Here is a 23464-nt window from a genome sequence, read left to right as displayed (position 1 = left end):
GTCACAGACACTGGAGCTGGGATAGATCCAGGCTGGGATCGCTGGCATTGTCAACATCTAAGAAGAGCTGAGGGGTAGGAACCTCCTTGTGCTCAACAGGCGATTCAGAGAATAAGTTACTGCTCTTGGCCTTCTTGACAGGTTGTTCTTGGCTGCCTCAACCAAGGTACTGATCATCACAGTACTAGTGATCACCTTTGCCTTGTGAAGAAGGGACTTAAAGAGAGCAGGTTGAAAGGGGCCAGTGAAGGCCGGCTTGTCAAAGATCATATGCTCATCGTCCGAGAGGATGTGTTCCATGCCCACCTCCTCAGCAGCTAGTGAGTTCTCACTGTGCATGGAAGGCTTGGGAGCGGGAGGATCCTGATTGGGAAGAGGAATGTCTCTACTCTGGCCCTGGTTCCCTGTTTAGAGGAGATGGGTCTGTGCTGGAAAGCAAACTCCATGGCTAGCATTATAGCCTGTGAAATGAATTCCTGCTGTTCTTCAGAAAAGCATGCTGTGGTTGGTCTAGGGTCAGGTGTGACCTCCTCCTCCTCACTGGAGTTGTCAGGAGACTCCTCAGCAGCCATGGGAAAGCACTTGAAGGGTGCAAAATCCTCCTCGAAGCAAGCTGCCTCAAACTCTTGAGAGATAGAAATGTCATCTGGAATCCTGTGTCTCATCCCTGGTCTGAGTTGCCTCAGTCTGTCTTGGGGAAGATAACCATCAGGGCCTTTTGCGCCTTAGCAAATTGTTTTTCCAAGGCCTTCAATCATCTAGTGGCATCTCTGTCAGCTGAAAAGGACTTATGAGAAGATATCTTGGACCTGCCTGACTTGTTAGAGCTCTTGGATGACCCCTTAGCTGCTTTCTTCTTTGGGGGAAAGAGGAAATGATGGAGGATGGGCCTGGGGAGTGTTCTTCTTTCTCATGACCCTGATCAGCCATACTTGGAGGTAGTTAGGCTGGCAAACGCAAACACTCCACTTACCACCTCTGGACCAGGTCTCTGTGGTTCACTTCATGGACAGGAATCTGCCACAGCCTCACCAGGTTTTGACTGAATACTTGGACAGGGAATGGTCCAGGGCTGGATTGCGAATAGCGCTCGGGCAACCTCGTTCGAGGCCCCTGGCACTGGCACTGCTACATTGAAGGTTGCAGCTGCACAAATGATGATGTGTCAGAATAAGAGCTGCTGTGGTAGACCAGGGCTTTCAGGGAGGAATAAAGTCTTTCGGAACTGCCAGATTGCTGCAGAGGAATCCCAATGAGAAGGCTGCAGGGCGGGAAGAAACAATAGCCTGGCACTGATCTTCCAAGCTTCCACTGAGGCCTGCTGTGCTGTGAATGCTATCCCTGCCACTAGATCTGCAATTTGTGTCCAAAATGGGGGGCACGACAAAACCGCGATCCAAAATGGCAGCTGCCTCAAGCTAGTGTTCAAAATGGTGACTGCACTCCTCTCAACCGATGATCCTTCTCAGATGACAGTTCGGGATTCCTACTGAGGCCACAAGTGAAGCTCACCCGGTCTGAAAAAGCTAGCCATCCTGCTAGCTGCTGTGATGCCTTGCAGAAGCAACAAACCTCATGGAGAGACTGCTTTCCACCAGCAGAGGTTCAGCGGTGCAATTTGACAGCTCCAACCTTGTGTGAGGCCTGAGGGGAGCTCACTGCTGGCAAGCCTCGAAAGGCCATTTGACAACTGTCAAAATCCCCCGCACTAGTTCTCTCTATATTTCTGCTACTGTTAAACAAATGGAGATCCCAAAAATAGTTCAAAGTCAATTTCTCTGCTCAGTAACTGAGGAGAGAGTCAAAAGTCACTCTGATGGGCTTGACTGAGTTGATAAAACTGAAGTCAAGCTGGGAGGCATGGCTAAAAGACTCTAAAATTAACTCAGTCACGGGCAGACAAACTGAAGTTGAACCTATGCTTGGATTTTCCAAGCAGCGCACAGGAGAATAAGTTTTTGTTGAAAGATGAATGTAATTTAAATTGGCCATTACATCATATTTTAATATTTATTTTATTCATTTATGAAATTTATATAGCTGCCCATCTTTATGTTACTCTTAAGAGGAATTTTAATATTAATTTCCATTAGATACTTTATACAGATATAAATGTTAGAGCAGCATATATTTTAGATTTTATTTTTGTAAATGTAATATAAAGAAAACGTAACTTCTATATTAATTAACATAATAACCATTTTTTTATAGATGAGAAAAGGAAAGACGGAAGCTTGAGCAGGCTGATAAAGCAGATTGCAAGTATCAGGTAAATAAAATAAAGTTAAAAATATGGATTTCTGAAAGGGCATTTGTGTCCATGTTTGAGTTGCTTTAAACTTTATGCTTCATTTAGTCCTTAACCACTAAGCCAAACATACTATAAAATGCAGCAGAATAATTTTCACCATTTGGGAGAGAAGGGGAAAAAATCCTTTCAGCTTTTTGGCTAATGATATAGAGGTCTTCCTATTTAAATCAGTGTAGCCTATTCCCTTATCAAGTAAAAGAAAAGAGTTGTATCTAACAAGGATGTCAATAGGAGCAAATAACTGGAATAATTGTTACTCCATAGCATTTGACTTAAGCGTTAGCTTAAAGACAATCTGGCACATTTAAATTAAGAGGTGGCAGCAGTGTTTTACATCCTTCTTTCTTGTCTTAAGACGCTATAACAGCAGCATTTACACTCACATGTGGCTGCTTTGACCTGATGCAAGAAGAATCAAGAACATTTCCTGCAGCCAAATTGATGGCTGCTTTGAAAATCAAAGTAAATAAGAGTGCAACTTGTTCTATTTACCAACTTATACATACTTTCTGTAGAACATTTTTATCAAATATGTGTGGAAGTAACCCAGGCTTTCTAGCCAGTTTGTTCTTCAGTGACTTTTGCATACTATCAAAATAAATCCTCCCATGTGCTCTCTCCAGAAATGTGACAAGCAAATAGCTAAAATACAGCACCCTGTTATTTATTAACAATGGCCTAACTTTTTCCAGATCATTGCAGCATCCTGAAAAGAGAGAGAGAGACACACACACACATAGATAGCTCTTGATCTACAACCAGCTAAAAAAATATATGATTTTATGTTACAATAAAATAAAATCTGGGGAAAATGATTTATGATGCACCCTTTAAGTTGCACCATCTTCGCAATCACATGAACACAATTTAGATCAGGGGTCTGCAACCTTAAATATTCAAAGAACCATTTGGACCCATTTCCCACATAATACAAAACACCAGAAAACCTGGGTGGACATGGCCAGCTTGATGTCACCCACTCCCACCCAGTCACATGCCCCCCTCAGCCATGCCTACCCAGGTTTTGTGCTCCCAGTGTTTTCTTTTCTATGGGAAAGAGGTATCTATCTCTCTCTGTGTGTCTTTCTTTCACTCTTTCTCTCTCTCATCTCTCTCTCTCTCTCTTTCTCCCTCTCATCTCCTTCTTTTTCCCACTCTTTCATCTCTCCCTCTCTCATTTCTCTCTCTCTCTCTCTCCCTCCCTCTCCCTCTCACCTCCTCCTCCCTTTCTCATCTCTCTTTCTTTCTCCTTCTCTCTCCCTCTCATTTGTTTCCTTCTCTTTTCCCTCTTTCTCATTCTTTCCTTCCAGCTCTCTCTCATTTCTCTCTCTCCATCTCTCTCTCCTCCTTCTCTCTCTCAATTGTTTCTCTCTTTTTCCTCTCTCTCATTCTCTCCCTCCATCTTTTTCTCATTCTCCCCTCTTTCCTTCCTTCTTTCCTTCCTGAAGCAACAGAAATCAAATAGTACCAATTCGGTCAGGTCTCAATCAATGGGCAGAAATCATAGAGAAAGGTGATCCACTTTGCTCCTCACCTCCACTTGTGGCTGGCCTTGCTTCTCTTTTTCTCCCCTTTTCTCTCTCTCATCTCCCTATCTCTTAGGCGCATGTGCGTGCCCAAGTGGGATACCATCACAATGGCTCTGAGCTGCCTGTGAAGGACACAAAAAGCAGCCAGTCGCAGGCAGTGTGGAAAAAGCGCCAGGAGCACTTCAGCTGCATGGCTCTGTGGAGAGGCTTGTGCATTTTCGGGGCAGAGAGCATGTTGCATGACCAGGTTGGCAGGAGTCACAGAAGAGGGGTCAACGAGCCACATGTGGCTCTGGGGCCGCGGATTGTCAATCCCCAATTTAGATGCTTGGCAACCTGTTCTCATCTATGATAGTAACAACAATTTATGGTTAGATGATCATGATTTGCGACCTTCCCAGCTGGCTTCTGACAAGAAAAGTTAATTGTCCAGTGTCAGGCTGGCTGGCTTTTACTACGTTTCTTTCTTTTAATAAATAACAGATGTTGTGGTCATACAAAACCTGTAGCATTTTGAGATCATTTAAAAACTGTTCATTATCATACTAATAACATTAAGTTGATAACAACAACAATAATAATATCCTCTGCTGCCTCAATGAAAGGAAGTAAAATGCTTTGTGATCTATGTGGAAGGTAATCCTTAAAGCACCAGAATGAAAACAATGACACTACTACTTTAGTGTCACAAAATAGAAAATTTAGCAATTTATTAGGGGATATTTCTTTGCTATGCAAACGTAGCCAATAATTATCCAACTGCTCTTTAAATTATTGTAGGACCCAGGAAGAAAAAGCAGAAATATATCTGTTTGCTTTTTTTATTGTTGTTCCTTTGGAACAAAAGACATTTTTATCTGCCATTTCTAACATGTCTTTCATATATATACTACATTTGTTTTTCAAAAAGCCTGCTTTTCTGATGTGATTGGCACTCCTGTCTAAAGACCTGAATGAGATTTTGATTGAGGTAGCTTTGCATTCAGCTTCATGGGCAAAATGAGCCTAACTTCAGCTGAATCATTTCTGTAAATAGACCTTGATGGAGCTGAGCTGTAATCTGAAGATTAGAACCTGGTTTATTGATCCTAAGAAATGCCTCATATTCCATCCCAAATTGCATCATGTTGAAAGCGATAAAATGCTATTGCTCCAAAGCCTGCTGGCTTCTGCCACTGCAGTGGCAGCTAAAAGGAGATAAAAGAAAACAGCAGTCTTCCCCTCTTCAAGCTGAGGCCATACAAAAAGAACACATTAAAAGATAGGGCCTCATGCCTGGAACTGAATTGCTTTGAAAATACGGTTTCTGCCTTTAAAAAAACACAAAAAATCCCACCCATCCCACACCCAAACAAACACTACACACATACATATCCACTCATATGCATATTAGAGCTGACATTCTTGAGTGATTTAAAATGCCAAAAGAAATTTCTATAAAGCTCCAATTTACATTAATGATTGCTCAATTTGTCAATTTAGGTTTATGCAGTTTCCATTCGGCTTTATTCAATATTGTATCTTTATTTTTCTGTTCTATGCAGTAATTTGACAAGGCAATGATATGATTATAACTTTCCCTCAATTTTCCCCCAAGTTTTATTCAACTTTAAATATTAAATTCTCCAACAGCACCATTCTAACCAGATCCTATCCCAAAGGAAGCAAACATCTCATTTTCTCTTCTTGTTTCTTTATAGCCCTTTCTAATATGACACGTTATTACAACCTACAAGCAATAGAATTTGATGCATTTAATACTTTAGATCCCAATAATATATTGATTTATGTGGAGGACATTAAAAGTGTCATCTGAAAGGGTTAGGCAATGGACTGTCAAAAAATGCATTGGACTTGTTTTCTTCATGTTCTGTCATCATATTTTCTTATCATAAAAAAATGTTTTACAAGTGATTACTGAAATGGTCTCTGAAAGTAATTGTCTGTCCATTTATATATTCTGATCTGTTCTTGTTCTTGTTCTATATATCCATACATGCATTCTTCTCTTACAGAACCTGTCTGCAATTTTATAAATCTTTTTTAAAGCATATTAATGTATTTGATGTAAAATAATCCCCTCACTGGTGAGGGTACAGCCAGATTTAACAATGACAAAAGAAAAGTATTGTAGGAATCTGACAAGTCAAGATAAAAACTCAATAGGATTTGACCAGAAGTTCCTCAGCAAGACAGACAGGGGAGGTGTGGACTCTGAACTCTCACATGAGACTCACATGAACTCTGTCTGACAAACCAATGCCGAGATCCTTTTGGATCAGAACCTCCCTGTGGGAGGGGGTGAAGAAGGGGCAGCATTTCATCAGACCCAGAGGGAGTGCAACAGGTCCCTTGTAGGTCAGAGATTTGCCTTCTGAATTGGCGTTGGGGGAGGCAGCATGGCAACATAGCTGCACAAGAAGCTGCTGGCTTCTGGCCAAAGCATCTGAGCAAGAGCGTGTAGGAGACAGGATGAAAAGCCTGGTAAGAAGATTTAATTAACCAATAGACATAAATCAGAATTTGGAAAAGGCAAAGAACCTTGAGAGTATAAATAATATTGTTGGACAGATCAGGATTTTGGCAGAAAGAAAGAAAGAGAGAGGGGGGGGGAGGAAAAATGGAGGGTTAAATCACTAGTTGCAAAAGAACTACTAGCCTTAAACAACTTGGAGACAGAAAGGAGAAAGCAGAGAAGTGACAAACCCATTCAAACAGAAGCTTGGAATTTGGATTTGAAAAGACTGTGTCTTTAAAAGAGATTAGGAGGCTTTGTTCAAATTTCTTCTAACTAACATATCTTAAGCAACTCTAATTAATGAGAGGTAGAATGGAACAAAGGAAAAAAATCAAGAAAAAAACATTTTTTTCATTTATAACCTAATCTTGTCTGTGCAATGAATGCAATGTGAAACCTTGAGCAGGATGTTTTAATTAACCAATTGTCATAAATCAGAATTTGGAAAAAGCAGGAGGCAAAGAGAAACATACCAAGGAGACTTGTTGTGTTCGAGTTCATTCTAATTAATAAATTTTAAGCAACTCTAACCAATGAGAGGTTAGAGGATGAGAGGAAAGTAACAAGGGGGGAAATAAAATCAAGAACTGGGAAAATACAAAGTTTTTTTTATCAGAGGGAGAACAAAGGATCAAGATAGCTCCCTCTCTTCTTCCTCTCCATATTAACTGAATTAGCTGAATTAATTTAAAGTGGGCCAGAACTCTGAAATAAGAACTGTATAGCTAACTGTAATTTTGGAACTGGATATTATGGAAAGGTGCGAATTTGAAGAACTACACGAAATTATAGAAAATATGCATAAATCATTAAAATCAAGTCTAAATAGAATTTTGAAGTTAGTTATTGAGAAAGTGAAGGAAAAAGAGGGGGAATAATGAAGTGGTAGAAACAGTAGAAAATAAAAAACAGACAAAAAACTTCATTGGGTTTGACAGTAGTATAGGGAAAATTGAAAAGGGAAGATGTGTCCCAACAAAAGGAAATAAAAAGCAGACAAAAGATCTCACTGAGTTTGACAGTGGCATAGGGAAAACTAAAGAAGGGGGTTATGTCCCAACAAATGGAAATACAAAAGATTTCACTGGGTTTGACAGTGGTTTTCTTTATCACTTTTCTTTATCAGTTTTCAGTTCAAACTGGCTTCGAGCCCAGAAAAGCAGCACTGCAGGCTACTGCTAGATCAGCAGGTCAGCGGTTCAAATCTCACTGGCTCAGGGTTGACTCAGCCTTCCATCCTTCCGAGGTGGGTAAAATGAGGACCCAGATTGTTGGGGGCAATATGCTGACTCTCTGTAAACCGCTTAGAGAGGCCTGAAAGGCCTATGAAGCGGTATATAAGTCTACTGCTACTGCTACTACTACTACTACTGGTTTGGGGGAAATTGAAGACATGTCAAAACAAAGAAAAGGGAGAAGACAGAAGAATAGAGAAGTTGGACAAAGGACTTACTAGGAAAAAATCTGATAATTAAAAATTGTTAGATGGAAAATTGTTCTGAAACCCCCCCCCCCTTGACGGCTCGTTAACAAACGCAGACAATTAAACTTAAAAGGACTTTTCTTTATCAGTTTTCAGTTCAAACTGGCTTCGAGCCCAGAAATAACATAAACATAAATCTCTGATAAGAATTCAAAACAAAAGCTCTTACAAACGCTGCCCTTCTTCCACCGTCTCCACGAATCAGATTTACCTGAAAACACCAAAGCATTTATCCAAATGTAACAGGCATAATCACGAGTAATAAGCAAGCAATATTGTACCAGACATGGAACACACGAAGGAACGTTGACTCTAGCGACTGGGGCATGGCAGCATCTGTCCTTTTATCCCCAAACCTCCTCCCACAAGCCCCAGCTGCATACTGAATTTTGTATCCTGAAAAAACTCTCAGCAGAACTGCTGAGTCACAACACTGAATTTTGTATCCTGAAAAAACTCTCAGCAGAACTGCTGAGTCACAACAGAAAATATAAAGCTGAGATATGTGGTTTACTCCTACATATGATAATTAAACTGAGTTGCTAACTGATTGAATATGATAATGGAAAGATAATTAAATAAAGGTTAAAATATATGGAATATGGACAAATATGAAACTGTTATGTGAAGAATACAAAGTAGAGGCATGTGATTCACTTTTATACATGATAATTAAACTGAGTTGTTAATTGATTGAACATGACAATAGAAGGACAATTAAGTATAGGTTAAAATATATGAAATATGGACACATATAGAATCTTAAGGTAAGGTGTGTACTGCTTGTTATTCTATATAGTAGATTAATGGAATTGTAATGAACATTGAACAGTAAGGATTGTTATTTAAAGACAATTAAGGGTAAGCTAACTCAAGATATGGAAAAATGGAGGGGGAACATGAAATATAATTATAATGGAAAATTATTGAGATTATAAAGACAGATTAACAAATTTGGGGCATGTAATGATGTATAACTATATAAATATAATGATGAGAATAACTGGGAATTGTAACCAGGTCTACATCCCAGCCAAAAATAGGCTGAGGGGGTATTAAAATATAATTACTATATATGTATACATTTTTCTTTCAAAAAAGAAGGAGTAGGATATATGTTAAATTATATTGAATAATTTTAGTAAAAGTATATTGAAATGGAAGTATAAATACCATCAACATAAAATGGAGCTCACTCAAAGGCTGAAATACACCAAGTAAATAAGATGAAGAGGAGAGGAAAGATGTAAGGGAAGAAGAGAGGGATAGGAGAGAGGGCAGGAAAGGGGAAGAGGAGGAGAGGAACAAGGAGTGGAAAGGGGAGAGAGGAGAAGGAGAGAGGAAGGGGAAGTAGAGAAGAGAAGGACAACAGAGGGAAGAAAGGAGGTAGAGAGGAGGAGGAGAGAGGGAGAAGAAAGAGATGGATAGGGTATAAATACGGCGTCTGGAGAGCAGAAGAGGCAATAATAGTTTTGGGGGGTTGATGGTAAGACAAATCGATGTAAACATTTAACAATATAATATAATGTTGGTTATGTAATAGTACACATGTTTATTTAAAAAAAGATAAAAACTCAATAGAATTTATATCATCATAAGTAAAAAGAGAGAAAAAGCTCACAGTCTGGGCCAAAAGCTAGCAAACTTGTTACCCCCCACCCCCTCAATGCTTAACATTTTTCTATCTGAAAATATATTTTTTTAGTTCTAGAAATGTAATAGCAATATAGTAAAAGTCAAGATAGGCCATCCATTTGAAGAGATTTTTAACATCTGGTCATCCACATAAATCCATACTAGCTGGGAAACAGATTATCTGAGAAATTGCTATCTTTGACATAAGTCTGCTCATGCTATAATTTCTTTAAAAAAAAACACCATTATTTACCTGTTAGCAGTAATGCGAAAGACAGCATCCCCTACTGAAATCCAGCATGTGTAATCATGTCTACAATAATATTAAATTGAATTCCACCAATAATTAAGGTGACCAGATTTTCAGATTGGTAATGAGGGACACCTTTGACTGGGGGGGGGGGGGGCTTGATTAAATTTTTTATACGGAGCAACAAAAATTTTCATATAACGCAAAAATAGTATTTTAATTTTTTTATTTCAACATAACTACAATTTACAAATATAAATTGTAACTGTTTGCCAAACATCAAAATTTTGATCACATGACCACGAGGATGCTGCAACGGTCGCTGTGTGAAAATGGTCGCTAAGTGTGAAAAATGGTCATCAGTCACTTTTTTCAATGCCATTGTAACTTTGGTCACTATACCACCTTTCTTGCCACAGTTCTTAAGTGAATAACTGCAGCTGATAAGTTAGTAACATAAGTGAATCTGGTTTCCCCATTTGACTTTGTCAAAAGGTCACAAAAGGCAATTAAAATGACCCCAGGACACTGAAAAAATCATAAATACGAATCTGTTGCCAAACATCAAAATTTTGATCGCGTGACCATGAAGATGCTGCAATGGTTGCTAAGTGTGAAAATGGTCGCTAAGTGTGAAAAATGGTCATCAGTCACTTTTTTTCAATGCCATTGTAACTTTGGTCACTAAGTACACATGCTGGATTTAATCACCTTTCTTGCCACAGTTCTTAAGTGAATAAATGCAGCTGGTATTTTGTATTTTGGATGGAATCTTTTTTTAAAATAGTCTAAGACAATTTAAAAAAAGAATCCGCATGGAATAAATTGAAGTAAAATTATTTTTAAAAATTCTATGCACAATATATTTCAAAGTATTGTGCATAGAATTTTTAAAAATGGTTTCACTTCAATTTATTTTGGATAGAATCTTTTTTTAAATAATCTAAGACAATTTTAAAAAAGAATCCACACAGAATAAAACTATTTTAAAAAATCCTATGCACAATAAATAAAATATTATTTTAAAATACATTAAAATAATAAAAGAAAAAAACACGGCTCACCAGCAGGCAGGCATTCCAAGTCAATCCAGAATGATGTAGATATTAATACAAAGAACTGAGCAAATTAAAATGGTGAAATTAGTCCCAGGGAAATATTTTTCAAAGAAACTTTGCCACCATTTTTTCCACACGAGCCGACCTCCAACCTCCGTGCCCCTCCCCTCCAGGAAGAAACAGTCCTTACGTCTCTAGCCAAGTATTTCCTGCAGCTCTATGATACTGGGTCATCTTTTCTTATAAAATGAGGTAAAAGGGGTGCAGGGGGGGTCCGTTTTCTTGCTTTAACTTTTTAATATCTTCAATGAAATGTGGTGCATTTGGGCCTTGCCTCTTCCATTCTCTGAGGTCTATGTGAAATATCTTGAGCCTTGATAAATTAATTCTGAATGCCTTTTCCTCCCTAAGAAAATGCCATGGAGACATAGAGAGGGATTAGACAGGGTGTCTTTTGTCTTGCCCCGGTTAGGATTTCTTAAGCAAATCCACTGGGCTTTCAACATGAAGCCAGAAAATCGGGACTTTTTTAAAACGCCCTGGGACACGGGACAAATTGTTAGAAATTGTGACTGTCCCGCTGAAATCGGGATGTCTGGTCACCTTAACCATAAGTGGTAGTATGTTCCATGTATTGATTCACATTTCCAGCATTTTGGGGAGGTATTTGTTGAGATTTTAGCTAACCTTGTTGGTGCCAGGTGCCATCTGTAAAACATTTTGTACTGGTTTTCCTTGTATGCAACCCCCAAATTTTTCCCATTTATTCAATTTAATATTATAGCCAAAGTTCTGTGCCCATTTTATTATTTGTTCTTTCACGATTACCTCTTCCATTTTATGCTTCAGGAGAAATTTATGTTTTCCCTATCATCCTTCTATCTGAGCTGTGAATTACTTAATCCAATTCGTGTGGTTCTGTTTCGATGTCATATATTTTAGTATCATTATTGTGTTTAGTTTTGATTTGCAAGTAGGTTAGCCAGTCAACTTTCATGTTTTGTTCTGCCAATTCTTCAATTGTTTTTAAATTTCCCTGTCCGTCAATTATGTCTCTGTATCTTAGCATTTTATTCATATCCATAAAATTTGGGTGGATTGTCCTTTCTGTCAGTGATAGCCACAAAATTGTGCCAATTTTAATTTCAAAATTTTATCCTTTTATTGTTTTACAATTTTACTGTTATGTTTTATTCTACATGAGTGAAAAACGTCTATTTGTATGTGAGTGTGTATCTGTGTCTACATACATCATACATATAACAGACAAATATATTTATTCAATTCAATTTTTAAATTATAAAATTGCAACAAAATTTGCAATTAAGTATAACTTTCAAAATATTATTGTTAATAAAAATATCTTTGTAAAGAAATGTCACAGTACAATCAACAATCAAATTTGGAAAATCTGTCAGACCTGCTGGCTTTCTGAAAGCAGTAATGACTAGAAAGATATTACAGAGATGAATAGACATGGGAAAAAGCAAACAACCATACTTTTTTAAAGATATGTGCATTTCAAATTTAGAAGAGCATGTTTTCGTATCATCACCCGATTATAAAAATACAACCTTTAAAAAAAACAACTCATAAGTACAAAGCCAAAAAAATATGAATTACAATTGTCTAAACTAAATACAAGGGTAGATGCCCTTTAAAATAAAGCCTAAATTTTGCAAGGGTCATCCATCTTCTATCAATTAAAATCAGACAAAAATAAAATAGAATGCATTTTTCACTATTCCTTTGAGGGACATAAATGAAATGTAGCATGTAGAATATATACTTAATTTGTGCATGGAGAGAACAAATGTTTTTGATCATAAATAAATGCCTTCTGCAAACATTAAAATTAGAATCAGCAATCTAATTTTCAAATAAGCCATTATCAAATTAAATATTTTATTAGTGATGGATGTAGAGAATTTTGATACTCCTTGTAATACAGTTATCATTAATAAGAAATGTTAGATTGGAAATGCAGCTCAAATTAAATACTCAACTAATATAAAATTAAATAAAAGATTGTCTGCCAAACAGACAGATAAAATATTATTTCAATCATTGACCAACAAAAGTATGATCAGTAAAATGAACAATACAAAGCTATGCATTAACATTAAGAACTATTACAACCATTTATGAGTGAGATTTACAGATAGTATGGAAAAATTGTTACTTTTAGAAAAAATAAATTTATTTTGATTTTTAAGAGATAGTGGAAATAAAACTGAGCAGTATTCCAGAAATTTAAATAAAAGAGGGATAATGAGTTGGTTATGAAAGTCCCTGTAATATTGGCAATACAGAACATGGTTGGTGGTTTTTATGGTACCCATCATCACAGAGGCAGTATTAGGTTTCATGTGCAGTTTTCCTAACTCTTCTAGAGCAATTATGGGGAGAATTTAAAATAGTATTTAACAAGAGCAATAATAATAGTATTTAATACTCAGGCATATATCCTGCTCCATAGTGCTTTACAGAACTCTCTGGTGGTTTACAATGTGGAAGCATTATTTGCATATTGCCCCCAACAAGATCTTGGGAGGATGAAAATATCAACTGTCCTGTTGGCAAATCCAGAAAAAGAAACTCCTGGGACTTTATTTTACCAAGAGTATAAAATTTTACTGAATAAACCACATTAGCATAGAACAGCTCTGAGTTTCCCGGGCAAAAGTAGGCTTAATTAATTTCCCCTTTTCCCTATGGGCCAGCCACAGTACAAAATGTTTACCAATCACTCTTGTTAATTTTGTTATGGGAACCAGCCAACCACATTGGGAGATCTGCTTGATGTGTAGTTGAGATGCTAGCAATGTTCCACGGTGCCGTAGGATGTTTGAATATTATTGTCCCATCCTTGCATTCCATTCCCCCCCTCCCCGTTGTCAAGCTGTGAGTGAAGAAAAAATGTAGGTGAAAGTGTGAATTCGTCTTGACAGAAAGGCTAAGTCAATCTTGAGCCCAGTCAGGATTGAACTTTAGGCTGTGGACAATGTTATCCTGTAATACTGCATTCTAATCACTGTGCCACCAGAAAGTAAGATTATCTGATTTCTTTCCCAAAATGTTGTTTAAGTGAATATATATCTGGCATAAATAGCATATATATCATGGTGTTATTGCACCAATTTAGGATATCTGATACATAAGTGGAATTTTAGCTGTTCCACTACTAAAAACAGCAGAGAATGACTATTTGAACTTCCGTAAATCTGCAAATGAATCTCCAATGTTCAGTTAACTTTTCATGAATTGAAGATTAATGATTCATTTGATATTTACAGATATACAGAAGAGCCTCAAGAGCAAGAACACTATCCTTCCTTCCTTCCTTCCTTCCTTCCTTCCTTCCTTCCTTCCTTCCTTCCTTCCTTCCTTCCTTCCTCTGATTGTCATTATAATTGGCTAAACTGTTAAGTTAGCATGCTTTATAAAAACAGTTACATAAAATAATTAATCAATTTCATGGTAGTCTGAGAGTAATTGACACTATGATTATCACTTGCAGATAATTTCTTCAATGCTTCATGAATGGAAATTTGGAGTCCCTGATCAAACAGCACAACACTTTTTAACGCATTATAGCTTTCCAAATTCTTCAGCTGCTTTCTGATTAATTTTAATCATTCCATATTAAAAATAAAATTTGTGCTACTATTATTTATTTATACATACACACACATACAAACACAGAGAGAAAAGGGAGGAGATTTCCTGAAGACAGCCTGTTTCTGGTACTTAAGACATCAATCTAAATAGCAGGACACTCTAAAGTTCTAGTTCCAACAAGGTACAAATAGACTTTGGACATTCATTCTCTCTTAATCCTAGGAGGGAGACCATGACAAACCACTTCTGAAATCTTGCCAAGAAATCTGCCAGGGCTACTTCATGCAGTCACCAGGAGTCAACACTGATGCAAAAATGCCACAATAATAAGAAAAATCCCTTTGTTCCTTCAGATGAATATCTGGAATTAATATATAGCTATACACAAATATGTCACATGCGGGCCACACTCACCCCAGCTCTGCAAAAAACAACATGATACGTCACAATCTGGCCTGTGACCAGGGCTGGATTTAGATGAAAAGAGGCCCTAGGCTATTCTACTTATGAGGCCCTTTCACCTCCCATTTTTAAGTTTGTAAATTACATGAGAGACAATAAAATACATCATTACTGTGATATATATCAATATATATCAATATATATATATATAGCTGGCCTCCCAACGGAGGGCGGCTCTGCTCTGCAGCAAAGGCAGCGAGGCCAGCTGCCTCCCCTGCTGCGCTCAGCTGCCTGGCTCGGCCCCCTCGCCCTTACCTGCCTGACCGCTGGTGGGCTCCGCGTCGACGGGGCAGCTACTGGGAGTGGCCGCGCCTCTCACCCGACCGCCGGTGCTGGGAACGTGGGTGGGCTCCCCAACTGCCGTGGCGCTGGAACGATCTTAACCAATACATTTTTATGTTTGTTTATTAGTCATATGCGTAGAATTTCTCCTTATTTTCGGTTCAGTGTTTTAGTGTTCACTGTTTTTAGAATAGTGTAATTTTAATTTTGCTAACAATTTGAATGTAGGCCCCTCTTGATCTTGAGGCCCTAGGTTGAAGCCTAGTTAGCCTATAGGAAAATCTGGCCCTGCCTGTGACATGATCGGTTTGACATCTGTGTTCTAGAACTATTATAATTAAAATGGCTAAATTCAGTCCTTACCAAATTTGCATATAGTCAATTTTAAATATGTTTTGGCAGTAGTTTTAACATTATAACTTTGTAGGACTATTAATGGATGATTTTTTTTAAAAAAGTGCCCTGAACCTTAACCATGTCTAAACTGATCTATGTCCATAAATAAAAGCAATTTATCTATCATTAAACACAATTAATTTATTTTACAAAGTTAACTTTTATGGCCATTACATTTTTGTCAGGAATATAGCCTTACTGTGTGAAGAATTAATCTTGTTTTATAGATGAATGAACAAGTTCTGAGCATGATAAAATGAATCGCTAAGTGATCACAGTTAAAGAAAAAAATCCCACTTTGTTCCCTTTTAGAGAATGATGGAATATCATTTTATTGAACTCCATTATCCTAATGAGAAGATATTCTCCACTTGATATTAGCCAAAAGGCTGGAGAAAATGTTTTAATGACTTACTTATTCTGCCTAATGAGAAGATTTTATAATTACTAAAATGACATCTGTTTGATTAATGAGTCCTTCCAATATTTATATGTATCCCTTCTATTCTGCCAATGACATATATTGCAGCAGGCATTTTAGCTTATATAGGATTTCTGTACTATAGCATACATAAATAATTCTAACACATTATTAGTATTAATTTGATCTCAGATACTGTAAAGAAATTGGTTTACATAGATAAGCAGAAATGAAGATGGTTGTATGAAACGGATCAGAAAACAGGAGAAAGCTAAAATTGCAATATAAAATGCAGCTTGTAATTCGGAATGTTGGGAATTTTATTACCTTCCAAGTACAAGTCATTTTCCCCTTTCAAAACATCACCAATGCTTCTTTATAGTTTCAATATACAGTTTGTTGATGCTCTTTAGTCTTGATGTTTGCATACTGATCTATGAATCACTGACTGCATAATAGGAATGTTTTGTTAGAACAGCAGTTAGAAAGATGATTAGAAGGTAAGAGGTACCCAACTAGTCAGTTTCCTCAGTGTAATTGTACTGTCTCTTTGCAGTATACTGTTCCCTGGTTTTTTAATCTACTGACTTGTGCTTTAATATTGCCCAGATTTGTTCCATTCTCACAGTGACCAATCAACAGCACAATGAAGTCCACAAATTGCAAACAGGTGGTCTTTATATGTATTCTAACCTAACAACCATTGATCTCCATAGCTAAGCTTCTGAATACACCTAATTTAACAATAAATGGATGGACTAAATAAATATTTGGGGTTCAGAGGTTCTTCTTTCATTTGTTATATTTTTGTTTATTTGGTTAAATACTTAAATTTCATGGTTATTTATAGTAAAAGTTCATGTATGTATGTACAATCAACATTGATCATGCACCTTGTGTAGCCTGAAACTTAAAAGATAACAATTAAACCTATTCTGAAACAAAAGAGAAATGAATTCACGTTGTTTTTCAGGGTGGACAGAAACTAAATCTTTTGGGGAGGGTGAGAGAAAATTATATTTCTTTTGGAGAGAGGAGAAAGATGAATTCAAACTGTTTTGGAAGAAGGAGGGAAATTCAATGTGTTTTTTAAAGCAGGATAGAAATTAATCTAACTATTTTGAAGACAAGTGCTCCTTCATGCACTGGATAATTTGAGGCCCGGAGGAACTCTTCAACATGACTCACTGTATTCTGAGCCAGATGGAACCAGCTCATGCCTTAGGTTACTGGCAGCAGCCCTGGGTGCTTGAAATTGCAGCAGAGCAATCTGAGAGGAAACTCCTGCTGATGCTATTACATTGAGGCAGTAAGTATGTGCCAGATTCCTCATGAGTTGCAAATCCAGAAAGTTGGTAATTGGGAACTAAATGTATTATTATTATTTAATTTTAAAATGTAATATTATCTCTGTTTTATTGTATTTTCATTTTGTTAAATGTTCCCCAGTTGCCTTTAAAGTCAGGGTACATTGGGAATATTGTGTTGGCCACAATATTTGTCAGTCTCTACTAGAGACTGTCCTCCAAAAAAGTGACTGGGATGTCCTTAAAGTAGGAGTAAAACCAACATTAAATGTTGCCTCCAGCTCTCATCCTTGCAGATGGTCCGATTGTTCAACAACATAGTTTTTGTGATAGCTGAATTTTGGTGGCAGCTAACAGTGTGATCAGTAAAGTTCATAGTATTTTGAACAGCAGTGGGAAATTAGGACAATTTGAAGTTGCATCTCATTTGGAAACCAAGGACCCAGAGTATGGAGGAAGAATGGAGAGGCCAATCAAACACAGTTTGGCAAAAGTTGCTCTCATCAGAAAAGAGGACTTTGGACCACTGAGCAACAGGACTTTGGATCACTGTGCTTTATTAAGACCAGGGTCAACGCAGTCGTCTACCAGGAGATTTTGGAGCACTTCATGCTTCCTTCCACAGACGAGCTTTATGGGGATGTTGACTTCATTTTCCAGCTGCCCACACTGCCAAAAGCACCAAAACCTGGTTCAATGACTGTGGGATTACTGTGCTTGATTGGCCAGCAAACTTGCCTGACCTGAACCCCATAGAGAATCTACGGAGCATTGCCAAGAGAAAGATGAGAGACATGAGACCAAACAATGCAGAAAAGCTGAAGGCCACTATTGAAGCATCCTAGGTCTTCTATAACACCTCAGCAGTGCCACAGGCTGATAGCTTCCATGCCACGCCGCATTAAGGCAGTAATTGCTGTAAAAGGGGTCCAAACCAATTACTGAGTAGATATGCATGCTTATACTTTTCAGAGGTCTGATATTGTTCTATGTACAATCCTTGTTTTATTGATTGCATGTAATATTCTAATTTTCTGAGATGGTGGATTTGGGGTTTTCATGAGCTTTCTTGAACTATCTTGCTTTGCATGTAATGAGTTTTATCTCATATATTAGCTTCACCTTTTAAGTTGCATTACTGAAATAAATGAATTTTTGCATGATATTCTAATTTTTTGAGTTTCACCTGTACTTCAAAACATGGGGAAGATTTTATGATTGGCTAGGGAAAAGAAACTAGAAAAGGAAGTAGGAAGCAGATATGGAACCGAGGCGATGCACTGTTAAATGGAAAAGGGGGGAGGGGAAAACAGAAAATAAAATATTAAATATATAAGTATATATACAACAGAGAGATACAAAGGGGGGGAATATAGTTAGGATAGATTAGCAAAGGTAAGGGAATAAGAAATGATATCAATTATATTTGGGTTTGCCGAAATACCATCCCAAGGAAACATAAACTGAGATCTGCAATAATAGAAAATAGAGAGAGGAGGAGGAGAGAATGAAAGGAAGAAAGAAGAAAGAGGTAAGGAGAGGAGGATGGAAAGGAGAGGAAGAGAAGGAGAGAAGGTAGGTAGGGGAAGAGGAAGAGTAGGAGTAGAAGAAAAGTAAGGGAAGAAGGAAGGGAAAGGAGAGGAGGAAGGAGGAAAATAGAGAAGGGAGGGACAGAGAAAAGAAAGGGAAAATAAGGTAGTGTTACAACAGGAGGAAGGGATGGTAAACAAAGCAACCCAAACGGTATATGTATATTATAACCTATTAAATGAAATAATAAATGTATAAGAATGATAAATGTAAAGAAGAAGAATAATTATGTGAATGTGTACTTAAAATGGTATGTAAGACAATAAAAAAATAAAAAATTTCTGAGAAAAAAAGATGATAGATGAGGATCTTCTAAAAGATTTTTGTTGTGTGCGACAAGAGGCAGATTGCATGATTGTTGGATCAATCTGCCAAATTGTTTTTGAAGAAAGGAACTATGATATTGGGACCAAGTCAGCAGATGCATGGCTGAAGTCCACAATGGCATTGAAGAATTTTGCAAAGTTCTTTCAACTTCTAGACATCTGCTGGTAGATTGAACTACGTGCTTTCAAATTTTTCATTCCACTGATTTTGCTAAAAACTGAGTTTTGCTAATCTCTTTATGTGTAATGCCCAAAACTGGGAACTATGTATTTTCTATAGTCAATAAACTGCAACTACATGTTCCCCAGAATATACTTTTGAAACTATCTTTAGCAAAAAATCTTCATTTTCCCTCTCTCATCTGACTTCTATTGTACTTTCATATTCAGCATTAGTAGGTATAAACTATTTACATAGGAAAAGAGGGAAGAATAATGGAAAGAATAACACACTTCCAATTCTACTTGGAATGCATATTTGACACTTATCATAAAGTACTAATGTCTGTCTTAGTCTTTTCTTTCTATTTTACTATCTACAAGTTCCAACTCAATGAGATATATTTATGATTACCATTGTAAGGTTCCCTAGGGCTCATCTGGACCTAATCCAACACAGTTAACAACTGCACTATGAAAATAATATTTAAAAACTTTTTTTGAAATAGATCGCTAATCAAATTTTCTATGCACAGCAGTGTGAATCAATGATCAATGTACATATTTAACATTCAATATCACATTAAGAACTTAAAGGGTATCACTAAGTAGAATGTCATAGATTGGAATTGTGATCTCAAGATGACAATCCTTGAAGGAATTACAAGAACATTTTTAGCATGTGACAACAGCCATGGAATTCAGTAGACTGAACACTGTTTCATGGATTAAATGAAAAACATACTTTTCATTTTCATAGATGATAGCTTGTCAGTACTGAAATGTCTCTATCATATAAGGATAGTGCTTTTTTATGACATGGGTGTCAAACTTCATTGTGTCATGTAATGTATTGAGATGTATAGCAACATTTTTTTCCTTTGTGGAACCGAGTTAGGCATGGCCTACGGGTGACATATCTGGCCTATGTGCTACCAATTTGACATCCCTGGTTTATGGCAACTGTAGATAATTTTAATGGCCTTTACCATTTCCTAGGGCCCAAAGAGTATGTTCCTAATTTAGCTCTTTGCTCTGTGGATTTAATATAATGGACTGTGAGCTATGAAAGCTTATCATTTTTACTGGTCTGTAAGAATACTAATGTTTGCTGTAAAAGACAACAACCCTTCTGGAACTATGTAACTTCTTTACATTTTCCTTCTTTTCTTGCATAGCTCATCTAGCTAAAACCATTTTATTTTCATTAACATCCAACTGTTCAGCCCTATAAATTGTATTAAAAGCAAGTTATTTCAATTATTACAAGTAAAATTTTAAATTTGTATGAAAAGTGCACATTTTTAATTTTTGCAATACTTTCTTATTTTTAAAATATTATTTAGGATTTAGGTTCTGTTTTTTTCAGAATAAAAGGTTTTATTATTTATTTATTTTAAAAGTACTTTCTTCAAATGAATTGTTTCAAAGAAAGATCCAATTCAGTGTTATGGAATAGTAAAGAGATTATTTTGTTCTTATCTAGTCATTCTACCATAATGTTGGTGGAGGATGAGTGAATCAGTAAATCATTAATTAGTACAAAGTATATATTCTCTTCTGACTATCTATGAACATTTCAGCACAAGCACAGGGATCACATGACATTATGAGTACTTAAGAACATCAAATGCATGATACAAAGTACTTGCTTGATGATGTCATGATGCAAAAAGACAGATTACCTAATTGCTCCAATGACATAGGGCGTATCTTTTTGGCTTCTAGATTCCTCTATTTGTACTTTTCAACCTCTTCAATGATATAAAGATTAAGATTTTTTTTTAAATGCCAGGTGTGGCCTCGGGTTTTGCCAAATATTAAATAATGAATCAAATCAAACTCCTTTGGGACAAAGACAAAGTATCATTTATGTAAATGACCAATCCAAACTGCATGTAGAGAACTGGTACAATATTGCCAGGTAGACAGATATATATTATACTTGCAAACCATCAGTGCATAAAACTAGACTTAGTAACATTCATTAAGTGAATTAAGTAGTATTCACCAGCAGTAGAGTTTCCTATAAATAATTTGGTTTTTTCCTTCATTCAGAAAAAATAAACAAATATCAAAATATCAAATCCAGAGAGTCACTCATTATCCTAAATTTTATTTTGAGAGATATTTACATCATCCTGGGCTCATTTACTTAACTTTGCTGAGCTACTATGGAAAAATCCAAGTCACTGTAGAACTTTGCAATACATGAGTGGCATGTATTGCAAAATGATTCTTTTAAAGTATTCTGTTGGAAAAATGCAACATCAGCTATAAAAATGGGGGGGGGCAAAGTGGTGGTAGGGATGGGAATAAATAGATCAGAATAATTATGTAGTAGTTTTTCTGACTCTGTGGGAAAAACAGGGCCAAAACATTTACAGCTCATTAATTTCCATAAATTAAAAGGGAGAAAGAGACATTATTCTTCACAACAGACTTATGAGTGCATTAATTACTACACTTGGAGTTTTTTTTCCTTTGCTCTATGGAACAAGGACTTCTTATTCCTTGTTCTCATTCAGAGAAAAGCACAGAGCTAAAAGCACCCTCTCCTGGTTCCAATTAGATAAACTGAAGGAATCTAAGCAGATCATAACCAAGACTTGATGAGCAGTTGCAGCCTTTTCAAATGGTAAGGGAATATTCTATTTTAAAACTTTATTTCTAGTTAATGAATGTATTTCTTAGGTTCCTGGTGGAGCTTGGGACTTTTCCTGAATCCCTTGCTCACAACTCAACCAAAGCCCTAATGGAAGCCTGGGCTAGGGCGGCCACTGGGGCTTTGGATCGTGTTGTGCTTTTGCGGCCTCTGACCCAGTGTCGATCCCGGGTAGCCCCCTGGTTTACCGAGGAGCTCCGGGAGATGAAATGCCGGAAAAGATGCCTAGAGAGTGGTTGGAGGGCCAGCCAGTCTGAATCTGATCGAACACTAGTAAGAATTCATATTAAATCCTACTTAGTGGCGATAGAAGCGGCAAAACGGCAGCATTTTTCCGCTCTTATCGTGTCCGCAGATAACTGCCCAGCCGCCCTGTTTAGGGTGACCCGCTCCTTACTTAACCAAGGAGCTGGGAAAGACCCCTTGCACGGTTGGGCTGAAGAATCTGTTCAGTATCTGCAGGATAAAATCGCTCAGATCCGGACAGGCTTAGACTCTGACTGGGTAGATTCGGGCGAGTCGACGGGGATGAATCTTGTGGAGACCATCTGGGATGAGTTTGATCCTGTAACCCCCAAGGGCCTGGACAGGATTATGGGGAGACTCAGTGCTGCCAATTGTGTGCTGGACCTGTGTCCCTCTTGGTTAGTCTCGGCTGCCCGGAAGGTAACACGAGGCTGGTTCTAGGTGATCTAGGTGAGTTGGAAATGTGGCTACGGAATTGGTTGATATGCCTTCTCCAATTCCTACCGTCCTCAAGCTCTACCAGATATGATCGAGGACCTGTAATCCCTATTACTGTAGCAGGAATCCACAACATTCCCCCGGTGTAGTAGTGGGCGTATACCAAATCTCCTATGGTAAAAGATCAAACCTTGTTTGTGGAGCTCTGAAGCTTACCACTGACCACCATCACATGGAGGTTTTCGCAGAAGTGTTTGTAGTTCACCCGGAAGGTGCCTTGGCCCATGATGGGGACCTGGTTTCCCTGGTAATCACGCAGGAGGATGTCAGGATTTCGGAGGTGCCGCTTTTGTAGCTTCGGGATCGCTTGCTTGAGAACTGACCACGGCATTATGGTCAGTGATGACCTGGTGTCAATGTCCATCTCACATGGAGAGTCCTCGATGAGGACAGTGACTTTCAGCTTTTTGGGGTGCCCGGAGCAGATTTGTCTAACAAATGTATGATTGGCGACTCTATCGTCACCTTCAGACTGCTGTGGGTACTTCTGCCAGGCCCCTGGTTTGGGCCTCTGTTGACGGCTTTGTGTATTTTTGGGCTGTCTGATAGTGGTAGGGAATTCGCTGCGGCATGCCTTGGCGATGTGTCCCTTCTGCTCACACCGCTGGCAAGTTGCTTCACAAAAATGGCAGGACAGTCGGGCATTGTCTCCTCCATGGCTGGCACAGGGCAGAACTTGTGAATTGAATTTTTGTCAAAATTTGTCA

At 37.7% G+C, this 23464-nt stretch overlaps 1 protein-coding gene across 1 annotated transcript in view; it reads right to left on the bottom strand.

The window, feature by feature from the left end:
* The window catches only part of CNTNAP2 (contactin associated protein 2), an 885336-nt gene extending 862248 nt beyond the window's left edge, over positions 1-23088 (bottom strand). Inside the window, exon 1 of the mRNA XM_087714410.1 lies at positions 22914-23088. Within this exon, the coding sequence (XP_087570536.1) occupies positions 22914-23088 (175 nt within the window). The remainder of the gene's footprint in view (positions 1-22913) is intronic.
* Positions 23089-23464: the final 376 nt, after the last annotated feature.

The sequence above is a fragment of the Thamnophis sirtalis genome, unplaced genomic scaffold (genome assembly GCF_051295495.1).
Source record: "Thamnophis sirtalis isolate CommonGarterSnake01/CBP01778 unplaced genomic scaffold, rThaSir2_p1.2 scaffold_4, whole genome shotgun sequence".
NCBI lineage: Eukaryota > Metazoa > Chordata > Lepidosauria > Squamata > Natricidae > Thamnophis > Thamnophis sirtalis.
This window is presented reverse-complemented; position numbering and strand designations above follow the sequence as displayed.